This window comes from Trichechus manatus, unplaced genomic scaffold (genome assembly GCF_000243295.1).
Source record: "Trichechus manatus latirostris isolate Lorelei unplaced genomic scaffold, TriManLat1.0 scaffold00137, whole genome shotgun sequence".
NCBI classification, from domain to species: Eukaryota; Metazoa; Chordata; class Mammalia; order Sirenia; family Trichechidae; genus Trichechus; species Trichechus manatus.
The window spans coordinates 3172079-3184126 of NW_004444073.1; the positions used below are offsets into that span (position 1 = coordinate 3172079).

General features: G+C 37.3%; 1 protein-coding gene across 4 annotated transcripts in view; it reads left to right on the forward strand.

Moving 5' to 3' along the window:
- DPY19L1 (dpy-19 like C-mannosyltransferase 1) overlaps positions 1–12048 on the forward strand; it is a 124068-nt gene that overhangs the window by 14296 nt on the left and 97724 nt on the right. For 3 of the 4 annotated variants that reach the window (XM_012558109.2, XM_023739584.1, XM_023739583.1), the window contains exons 2-6: positions 3400–3424; positions 4042–4129; positions 7261–7398; positions 10731–10851; positions 11596–11689. In XM_012558109.2, coding sequence (XP_012413563.2) covers positions 4109–4129; positions 7261–7398; positions 10731–10851; positions 11596–11689 — 374 coding nt within the window. In that variant the 5' untranslated portion in view covers positions 3400–3424; positions 4042–4108. Of the gene's footprint in view, positions 1–3399; positions 3425–4041; positions 4130–7260; positions 7399–7867; positions 8475–10730; positions 10852–11595; positions 11690–12048 lie in introns of those variants that run through there. The other variant, XM_023739585.1, reaches the window with a different exon arrangement.

Here is a 12048-nt window from a genome sequence, read left to right on the forward strand (position 1 = left end):
GTGAGCTAGTTTGTTTATTGGCACCTTTGAAGCTCTAATGTCCTGTCACCAGGTGGTTAGATCTGTTACTAGGTACGTGAGCTCAGGAGTCTGCCCACTCCTCCTGTATGGATTCAGCTCAGGTGCCCGGTAGATAGCCACTATGTGTGTGGTGCAGGCTCTCACCTACAGTCCTAGACAGACATGGGTGATTGGTGTAGGCACAGGCATCTGGCTGCAGCAGTGGGACACACACTGAGCAAGGCTTGGGGCTGACAGCTGCCCCCGAGTGTCCAGCAGGAAGGCGTGTCCCTGTTCCTCAAGAGTGCTTAGGTGGGTGGGATTTGCAGCTGGACTGTGAGCACCCAGTGCTGTTGGCTCTAAAGACTGGGGGGCATCTGTTATTCTTGGGCCCCCATTGCAGGTGGCTAGGTGGCGTGGGTGGAGCCACTACTCCTCGGGCCCCTGATGTAGGTGAAGACCTTACTTAATGGGCAGAGCAGTGTCAAATGTCAAGAAGCTACCACTTCACAGCTGAAACAGTTGATGTTAAACTTCAGTATATACCTTGCTGTACTGCGGTAATTAGGGCCTACACTGTTGAAATGGGCCCACACAAGTCTATGTAGGCGGAAAGGCGTTCAAAGTCCATGGATCCCTTATACCTCTGCCTAGGCAAAGGAGCTGTGCCTACCCTGAGTTCCTGGCTTAGGGGAGCCGGCAGTTTATTTTTTCCCTTGTTTGTTAATTTGTTCACTCTCCAAGGCCGGGAGAATGTCTCAGGGCGTGTGACAGATCCTACTTCCGGCCCAGGGGACTCGCCAATTGCTGAAGCCGGTCTGGGCCCCAGTACAGAGCAGGGAGCGGGGTGGTAAATGCGAGAGAGATTTTTCCCTAAGGGGGGTGTTTTTGATTTGTGCGGTAGGCCAGACACAGGTACTTATCTTTTGTTGATCGAGGGCTGCTTCTCACTGGTTCTGGGTGGCCGAGTAGACTCTCTGCCTCTGGGTCTTTCCTGGTGCGGAAGACACCTCCCGAGCACCGCGGCTTGATGCCTCACCGCTCATCCATGAGCTGATCAGGCCTGAAGGGCTCAGGCTTGGGTCTGGTCTGGCAACTCCTCACTGCTTCCAAACCATCTCTCCTTCCTCCTGCCGCTCAGTCTGGGTCCTCAACTTTGCCCTTGATGTTCTGGGCTCCTAGATTGTCATATATAATCAATTCACTTGTTTTTTCAGGTCTTTGTTTTAAGAGGGTCCACTGGAAGTGTCTGACTACTCTGCCATCTTGGCCCTGCCTCTAAGTGTGCCAATTCTTGTGTGTGTGTGTGTGTGTGTGTGTGTGTGTGAGACAGTTACTTAGTATGGTAAAGGTAGCATTTATCTCCAGTGAGAGATGAATGATTTATTCAGAAAATGAAGCCAAAATTTCATTATTGTGGGCTGGGGAAATTCTTTTGAGTCAGAAACCAAAAAGGAAGTGAAAGATTTGTCAGCAACAACAACAAAATGTTCAAAAGATCAAAATACCATGGGTAAACATAAATGCCAAATGACAAAGTTAAATCTTTACAACCTCAATGACTTAGAAAGAGTAACTCTTTATCTTTTATAACCATTAATATCTCCTAGGGAAAATATATTTTTTAATTTAAAAAACTATAAATACTTTAAGGAAATAAAATCTGGGCTATTTGGTTTCGTTTCTAAGAATATTTTCATGGTTCAATTGAGTAGTTAGTGGCTGCTTAATCACAAGTGTGCAGTCAGATGAATCTTGTGATATAAGAAGATTGACTTGGTACTTTATGGAGTCATCTTTTTTTTTAAATTTTTTTTTTTATTGTGCATTAGATGAGAGTTTACGGAGCACATTAGATTCTCATTCAGTAGTTTCTTGAAGTATTTCAAGGCCTTGGTTTCATTCCCCACAATGTGTCAGCAATCTCCCCATTTCTGCCTTGGGCTCCCCGTTTCCTTTTGTCCTATTTTCTACCCCTTCCTGCCTTCTCATCTTTGCTTTTAGGCAAATATTGCCACTTTGATCTCGTGTAATTGATTGTTCTAAGAAGCATGTTCCTCTCAGGTGTCATTGTTTATTTTATGGGCTTGTCTGTTGTTTGGCTGGAAGGTGGTCTTGGGGAATGGCTTCAGTTCCAGGTCAAAAGGGTGTCTTGGGGAATAATCTCAGGGGGTTCCTCCAGTAAGTCTGGTCTTTTTTATGAATTTGCTTTTTTGTTCTACATTTTTCTCACACTCTGTCCAAGATCCTCTGTTGTGATCCCGGTCAGAACTGTCGGTAGTAGTTAGCTGAGTACCATCCAGTTCTTCTGGTATCAGGGTCGTGTAGACAGTGGTTCATGTGGTCCATTAGTCCTTTGGACTCATTGCTCCCTTGGGTCTTTGTTTTTTTTCACTCTCCTTTGCTCTGGACTGGAAGAGACCACTATCTTAAATGTATCTTAAATGGCTGCTTGAAAGCTTTCAATTCCCCAGATGTTACTCACCAAAGTAGGATGCAGAACTTTGTCTTTATGAACTACATTGTGCCAGTTGACGTAGAAGTCCACCAAGTATATGGTCTTTTGCCTTCAATCCAGGAACTTCATCCCATGAGGTGTTTGGTTATGTCTGAGAGATTTCCCTGACTGTGCCTGGATTCATCTTAATACGTTCTCAGTATTTGGATGGATAGCAAACTGTTGATTCTCATACGAGACTGGTTTTATTGTTAGCTTGTTTTTCTTTCTCTTCCCTTTTCTTCCTTCCCCCCTCCCTTCTTTCATTTAAAAAATTTTTTTTTAAGTATAAAGTTTAGTGTAAAAATTCAGACATTGCAGAAATATAGAAAGTAAAAAATGATAGTCCTCTCTTTTTTCTACCCCAGTCCTGTTCCCCAAGGTCACATATTTCTTTTATTTTTATTTTTATTGAACTTTAGATGAAGGTTTGCAGAACAAACTAGCTTCTTATTAAACAGTTAGTACATATATTGTTTTATGGTGTTGGGTAACAATCTCATGACGTGTCAGTACTCTCCCTTCTCTACCTTGGGTTCTCTATTAAGGTCACCATATTTCTTTATTTCAAGGTATTTTTACCTATTGGTTCTAGTCCTTTTTCAGTTCCATTTGTGGTAGTTTTTATCTGATGATTCCTGTAGGCCCTAATATTTTTTGTTGAATGAGTGAGTGGATGAGAATTGTAGATATACTTCTAATTCTCTTATGACCCAGCCTACTAGTACTTTAAAGCATAGCCTTGGCACTTCTTTTGAAGAGTCAGTATTCTTTCCCAAATCGCTGAGAGTCCAACATTACACATCAGAAGTTTTGACATGTTTATCTTTGAAATACTTTTCTATAAGGTGAAAAAATTTCTTTATGCTAAAATAGTAATTTATATTTCTTTTTTCTTCCAGCTGCCTTTGCAGCCGTGTTGCACTGGTAAGATTGTTTTTCCTTGTATAGTAATCTTTATGCAGGTGTTTATAACTTACCAAAGGTATTTCCTATATATTTAAAGGAATAACTTCAGTATGATAATGATGAATATATATTATTACATATGATCCAATAGTCTTACTTGATAAGGTCAGAATAATGTAACTTTTTAATAAAAAAGAGATCCATTATTAAAGAGGCTGTAGTTGAGACCCTACTTTGTTTAACATTAATGTAGTTTTCACGTTGAGAAGAAGATTAATTTTTTAAAATCTCTGGATAGAGAGAAATACAAATTTCATTAATCAGGTATTTCTGAAATGGTAACTCAATGACATTTACAGTTTAATATACAATTTTATTGTACTTCACGTAAAAGATCATTATTCTAGTTCATTTTAATTTTAAAATCTAATTTAAATGCTTTCTTAGAGAGAAATTTTAGCAGAAACATAACACATACTGAGTGGAAAAACGAATACGGATACCATTAAATTTGAATTTTATTACAAAATTACCTCCTAATTATGGATAATTTTATTTTTGCTTTTAGAGTTTCTTTTAAAAATAATAAATAATGTAAGTTTCAACACTGTCACTTTATTCTTTTGTTTTTGCAGGAGTCATATAACACGCCTGTTTGAAAATGATCGTCATTTTTCTCACCTCTCAACATTGGAAAGGGAGATGGCTTTTCGCACTGAAATGGTTCGTTTTTATGTGGTGTTTTATTGTGGTACTTCAGGAATTTTTAACATTGTACTATGGAAATTTTCAAAGATATTCCAGAGTAGAAACAATGGACAATACCCCTCTTAAACATCTCCAGGCTTCAACAATTGACAGCACACGGCCATTTTTCTTTCATCTCCACCCCACTTCCCAAACTCTTTTTAAAGGAAATCCCAGACATCCTAGCACTTCATCTGTAAATACTTTCGTATGTATCTCAAACAACAGGGACTCTTCTTGTTTTTTTTAGCCACAGTACCGTTGTCACACTTAAAACAATTAACAATTCCTTAATATCATCGAAATCAGTATTTAAATGACCTGATTGACTTTTTTTTTTTTTTTCCCCGCAGTTTGTGTGTTTGAACTGGTGTCCAAAAAATGTCTACACCCTGCATTTGGTTGATGTATATCTTAAATCTTTTAATCTATAAGTTCCTCTTCCTTTTTTTTTTTTTTTTGTTGTTGTTTTGTTTTCCTTGACGTTTGTTGACGAATCCAGGTCATTTGTCCTGTAGAATTACCCACATTCTGCATTTGGCTGATTGCGTTCCAGTGGTAGTGTTTATCATGTCCCTGTGTTCCATGTTTCCTGAAAATTAATAGATCAGAGCCTTGATAAGATGCATGTTTGAGGTTTTGGTTTTTTTTTTCTTGACAGGAATACTTCATAGGCTGTGCTGGGCACTAGTTGTCTCACTGTGCTGTTAAAATTTGATCAGTGGCTTTAGGTGTTCTAAGACTGTTCCTCCCCATTATAATCTAGCCATCAGCCTAGATCAATTATTTCATTAGGGTTGCCAGTCAGACAGATTATCTAGTCTTCATCCCCTACCCACCGTGTTTATTAACTGAAATTCTTCTATGAAGAACTTTCCCACAATACCTATTTGTTTCGCTGACGTACACTTCATACAAGAAAGGCAGAGAGATGCTTGATTCTTTCTATTTACCAGTTTTCAGAAAAATATATTGTTTCACTAGCACCTTCCTGTGGTGATGAATGGACATTTTTCTTTTTGAGTATCATTATGAACTGATAAATTTTAACATAATTTGTAAATTTTCCTATGTTTAGCTAATGAGATCCCTTGCAGTTGATTCTTATGTCTGTCCCCTTGATGTGACCTCATGAGAATTCCATACCATACTTTATTTCTGGTACCACAAGGCTCATCTTTTACATTTCCTCCCCAGGCCTGGAATCAGCCCGTTTTTCTAGGAGTCTGATTCCTTTCAGTGGCAAGTGGTATTTAGAGACTATAGTCTTGGTGCTGGAGATGCTCATTGTTACTAGATTGGCCATTGTTTCTAGGTATATTTTTAGGAAACAGAATTATGGAACACACCTTTTCTTTTTTCCATAGGAAAATAAATCATTAATTTGTATTCCTATTGTATTCAAATTTGGGATTATAAGGTTTTTATTTATTTGATATTATATTTGTATCTTTTCTCTCAGTGTGAGAATCTTGGTTTCAGATTACAGTCATGCGCTGCATAGCATCCATTCGGGCACTGTCTGACCATATGTACGTCCATGGTCCCATAAGGTTATAATAGAGTTAAGAAATCCTGATCGGAGTAATAATACAGTAGTAATAACAATAATGTTTTGATGCACGTCACAAAGTAGCTCTGGTTCGTTATTAGGAACCATTGTATGTACCTCAAATTTTTAATATAATAGGCTTTATGGGGGTTGGTTCATAACTACAGGTTGTACATAAGTGGGACATTCATAACCTGGTGACTGGCTGTATATAATATGGTGTTTGCACCACATCCAAATCATATAACGTCCTATGTGACACAATGTATCATGGACGGTAAGCCACACATGACTGTACTTATTTGCTAGGAATAATAGTACTAATGGTATTACTAAAAGTAGAATTACTGAAAACAGGCTAAGATTTTCTTGTAGTTCTTTTTGACCTTTGAATATGTTCCACTAGGGATATACAGTAATATTGCTGATCTTAAAGTTGCTTGAAACCTTCATGTGGTTAAATTCCCACGTTGATACATAGTTACATTTCTTTGTTACATTTTTCTTTTGACGTTTAGGTATTTAAAACTTTGTTTTATAATTAAGTAAAAACATTTATATGATTCTAAAGTCAAACCCACAAAACAAGCTAGGAAATATAATTTTAAAAATAGTGCTATGAGAGCTGCAATGTTATAGTTTCAAGACCTGTGTTTTTCATTTTCAGTACATACCTGAGTAGGCAAATCACTCGCATGTCTGTGAGCCTTAAAGGACCGCTCTAGGTAAAACTGTATAGAAGATGGAGTTCGTATCCTGTGTTTATTTGCCTTGCTCTTATATGACCAATTATACTCTCTCCTAAGGCTTCTAGTACTTTGTTTTTTGTCCCATGTATTATTCCACCCTTGCTACCTTTTCAAAGTAGCAAATCAAGTAAAAAGTGATCTCTTTCTCACAAAACAAGACTACCACCATTGTTTCCCATCCCTGACCCCACAGCCCTAATCCCATAGGGTTCTTACCATAGCTGAAATGACAGGAAGTAAAATCATCTGTAAAATTAATTGGTATTGCAATGTAATTTATATGTAATTCATCATTGTGTAGCCTTCCCAAGATATTTGCATTTTTGCCTGTAATTCTAGGGCAAAGATGGCTGATAGTGCCATTCTGGGGATTCGGATAAGGAATAAGCAGTTACAGGAAAGCGTTTTTGGCTAGAGAAGGTTTCTTGGTTCAGGATAAATTGAAATTCTGCAGTCAGTCACTTACTCACCCTGATCATAAGCTAGCCTCTTCTAATTACTTACATTAGTATGCATTATAGGATTTTCTTAGATGAAGCTTGCTGAGGTATATTATTATTTTAAGTGCTGAAACTATTTTTGAAGCAATTTTGAGTTTGTTTTGATTAAGACAAGGCTATGCTCAAATATGTAGTTTTTTGCAACCTAAGCATTTATCAGTGATCAGAAACTGTGAAATTAATTATAGCTATTACTTGCTTGATTGCTTTGTTTTTTTAAAGCAGTGTATTTCAAGTTGTTTTTTTTTTAAGCTGAGACAGTAATTATGTACCTTTTATTATAACTAGAGTTTATGTTTATTTTAGGGACTATATTATTCCTACTTCAAGACTATTGTGGAAGCACCCTCATTTTTGAATGGTGTATGGATGATTATGAATGATAAGCTTACTGAATACCCCCTTGTTATTAATACATTAAAACGGTTCAATCTTTATCCCGAGGTAAGTTATTTATTCAAGTGAGTGTTTTCACTCTTTTTTTTTTTTTTTTTTACTGTATTTGCGTTAAGTTTATTCTAAATCTAAGATATAATTCAAGATATTAAATTTTATTTCATTTTTATTTTTTAAAGTAAATATCTTTTCTTGGGAAGGAATATGGAAAAAAAGATCATTGTTGATTTTGGGGGACTTTGATTCTCTGGGAGCTATTGTTATGATTGCTTTATTTAAAAAATATGAAAACTGCCTAGAATTGTGTGCATTTAGGAGTTACAGCAGGGGAGCACCATTACTTTTACATGTCGTTTGCCAAATACTGTTTCTTCCCTACCTGGGACTCCTCATTTTATTGAAAACACTTTCTTGGGGCTGGACGGAGGGAGAAGGGAGTTGGGTCAGGAGGCTAGGGAGGAAGCTGATATCAGGAAATTTTATGACCTCTCCTTTACCATCACTCCATTTGACTCACTCCTATGCATTTTCCAGTGGCCGATACAAGGGGTCCCCATGGGTTGGAATCCAGTTGACGGCATCTGGTACTGGTAGCTTAGATGCGTCTGTCTCAGTGACATCCTCTTTGACTCCCTGGAGGAGGCTCTCCTGTTACGCACACCCTTCTGCTGTGTTCTCTTTTCCTAGCGTACTCATGGTTTATTTACTGTGCCTTCCTGCTAGACAGCAAGCTGCCTGATGGCAGGGTCGTGTCTGCCTTGGTAACTGCGGGGATCCAACGCATAGCTCAGTATCTGCACAGAGCCGGCTGTTAGCCAGTGCCGATTGAGAGAGAGGAGTCTAGTTTCCAGATCAGTGAGTTGGACTGATTGACTAACGAGGAAGTATCTGTTAGAGAGGAATAAATACCCACCAAGATTCAGTGTTTTCTTACTAGTGTAGTGCTTATTGAATACTTCCTGTAACTATATACACTTTTACGAAAATGGGATCAGGTAGCATACCTTTTTTCTTTTTTTTTTATTTTTGTTTTATTGATTAGTTTTGGAAGACACCCCTACACTGATATGGCCTAATTGACATAACCAAGAAAGCCCTACTCCAAAACTAGATTACATCTACAGGTATGGGGGTTAGGATTACAGCACATATTTTAGTGGGAAACAATTCAATTCATAATATTGTGTCCCATTACATTGTGTTACGTTGCCGTTGTTTTAACTAATGCTTATATATGGCAGCTTATATGTGTATTGTTTACAATTTCTTGAAATGAAGAGTTTTACTTTTAATATCTCTATAGTTTTTTGCATATAATTCGAGGAAGGTGACTAGGAGTTTTTGAAAACCCATTTCATTGAGCGAAGAGTAACTCCTCCATTGATCCGGATGGCTGTGCTAGCATACCTTTTTTCATAAGTGATTTTTGTCTTTTAAGAATATGTGTAACTGTCTTCCACTGTCATATTTTTTGCTACAGCATCATTTTTAATGATTAGATAAGCATCATTTTTAATGACTAGATAATATTTCATTGTATAATCTACCATAGTTTAGTTAGCCTCTTAGAAAAATTCTGGTTGTTTTTAATTTTTTAAATATTCTAAACAAAGCTTCAGCAAGCAAATTTCTAACTAAATCTTTTTTTGTTTTAACTGTGAATTTGTTGATGTGGAACCATTGGGTTCAACAGAACATATGCTTTAATGATTTTGATACATGTTGCTGAAATGCCTTCCGAAAGATTGTACTAATTGAAATTCCCACCAGCACAGTTTTTGAAAATGCTTGTTTACCTGCATTCTTGCTAACTTGATAAACAAAAAAGAACTTGAAGTTACATGATGTATTTCATTCCTTTCCATATATGTATACACATATACACATACACTTATATGCATTTGCACTTTTAAATAATTGCTGGTTCATGTCCTTTATATTTCTACTTAAATCTTATATAAGAGCTCATTTATTATATGAAAAATGTAATACTATGCTGTATGTATAAAATACTTTCTCTAATTTTTTTGTTTGCCTTTTAGCTTTGTGTAGGATGTGTACTTTTTTTTTTTAGTACAGAAAACTCATACCTATGAATCTTTTTAATTTTTTTTTCAGTATATGTAAAAAATCCTCCTTTTATAATTTAATATTTGACATTTAAATCTTTATCTGGAATTCTTTTGATCTATCGTGTGGTGTAGGAATCTAACTTTGTTTTTTCAAAACGGTCTTTTGTTGTGTACCTAACACTTTAGTTAGTAGCGCGTCCTCTCCCATTGGTTTGAAGTAGTTTCCCACCTCGAGGCAAGGGTCCAGGGTCCTTCCCTATTGACTAGTCAGTCATTGGGCGCAGATTGCTCTTCGATAGAGGATATGACCTTGAATGAAGTCTTGCTAGTTTCCAGAGAAAGATTCAGTTGAGAGCTGTCAGTCACTAACCATCCCAGATCGGGGGGATGAGTGCCTCCGCCCAGAAGCGGGGTTTGGCGACACACACCACCTCCACCACAGTTATCTTGATCTGTCTGGCTCCTCCTGGGCCAGTGTCACATTATTTTAATTATCATTAGTAAGAAGTTTTAGTATCTGTTAGGACTTCCCTTCAGTTGTCTCCTTTTCTTTATTCTTCTAGATAAATTTTAGACACTTGAAATTTTGATTGGAATTGTTTTATGTTTGGAATGTATATGAGGGAGAATTCACTTCTATTCAAGAAGATATAAGGTCCCTGAGTGGTACAAACAATTCGGTCATGGCTGTTAGCCCAGAAAGCCCTGGCAGTTTGCTCCCATAAAGATCATAGCCTAGGGAACCCTTTGGGGAAGTTCTCCTCTGTCATACAGGTTTGCTGTTAGTCAGAATCAACGCTATAGTACACAACAACAGCAACAATAAAAACTAGCCTGAATATTGGCAGTTCAAACCCACCCAGCAGCACCGCAGAAGAAAGGCCTGATGATCTGCTTTCATAAACATTTCAGCCAAGAAAACTCTATGGAGCAGTCTACTCTGTAACACCTCGGGTTGCCATAAGTCTCGATCAACTTGACTGCAGTGGGTTTTTCTGTTTGTTTTTTTTTTTCCGAGAAGACACCGTATCTTTATTTGTTTAAATCATCTTTTGTGTCCCTTAGTAAGAGTTTCATAGCTTTTTAAAATATAAATCTTTCATATTTATGAACAGTTGCAGACTGACCAGTGAAGAATCTAGGTGGGGATTTTGAGGCTCATTTTACTAGATTTTAAAGAGAGTCAAGTCTATGTCCCAGGAAGGGAAAATTTGATAATTGCCAAAATATTTTTAAAAATATTTTAGTAATGGAAGTTGTTGAGGATAATCTTTTATTATTATCTCTCTCTCTCTCTTTTTTAAATAGGTAATCTTAGCCAGCTGGTACCGGATGTATACCAAAATAATGGACTTGATTGGTATTCAAACCAAGATATGTTGGACAGTTACCAGAGGAGAAGGACTCAGTCCTATTGAAAGCTGTGAAGGCAAGGTCCTTTCTATGATCCTGTCCTGTTATCTGTTGCAGCATACTTAGTGGTGGTATAAAAACCCAAATTTAGTGATATAAAACAACGATTTTATTATGTTTACGAGTTCTACGAGTTAGGAATTGGGACAGGATACAGCGGGTATGGTTTGTCTCTCCTCAGTGATGTCAGGGCTTCTGCTATTAGTAAAACTTGAGTGTCTGGGGAGACTGGAGTCAACTGGGGCTTCTTCACTCACATGTCTGGCTCCTGGCTGGGATGACCTCAAGGTTAGTCCCTGCTGTCAACTGGGATGCCTACATGTGGCCTTTCCACGACTTGGGCTTTTTATAACCTGGTACCTCAGGGTAGTCAGGCTTTTCACTTGCAGCTCAGGGCTGCAAGAGTGAGCATTTCAGTGAACAAGCTGGAAACTGCATGGCCTTTTATGAGCGAGCCCTGGAAGTCACATCATTATATTGCTTCGACCATATCGTTTTGAAGCAGTCTTGAACACACACAGGCTCAAAGGCAAAGGGTATAGACCCTACATCTGAGTAAGAGGAATGTCAGATAATTTGCAGCCTTATTTTAAAACCAAGCAGCTACTTTCCTATTTCTCTTTATGTTCTACAGTAGTGCTGTGTTTCCACATGGGAACCAATGGTAACTGTTTTTCAAAATAAGCCACATTTTAATAAAAATTGCTAGACACGTAAGTGAATTTAATGTTGGTAACTTATGTTTTGCTTATTTTTAAAGGTTTGGGAGATCCTGCTTGCTTTTATGTGGCTGTCATTTTTTTTTTAAATGGACTAATGATGGCATTATTCTACATATATGGCACATATTTAAGGTAAGACTATTCATTGAGATTGTTAGCATGCATTCACAATAAGACTTAACACAATAGTAAAAATAGATAATCATTGATAAATTCATTTTTTCTGTTTTGTAACTATCATTCCTAAAAATATCTACTTGTGGTTGTAAAATTATTGCCTATTTGAATAATTTCACCGTTGGCATGGCCAACCAGACTTAAAATATTTGAAAGGCTTAAATATAGCATAGTGGGGCTATTTCATACATTTTAAAGAATCATAGTTAATTTGAGCATAAGCAATATGTGTTGCTTACATAAAGGAAAGGACTAAACCAAAAAAAAAAAAAAACAAAACCATTGCCATTGAGTCGATTCCAACTCATAGCAAC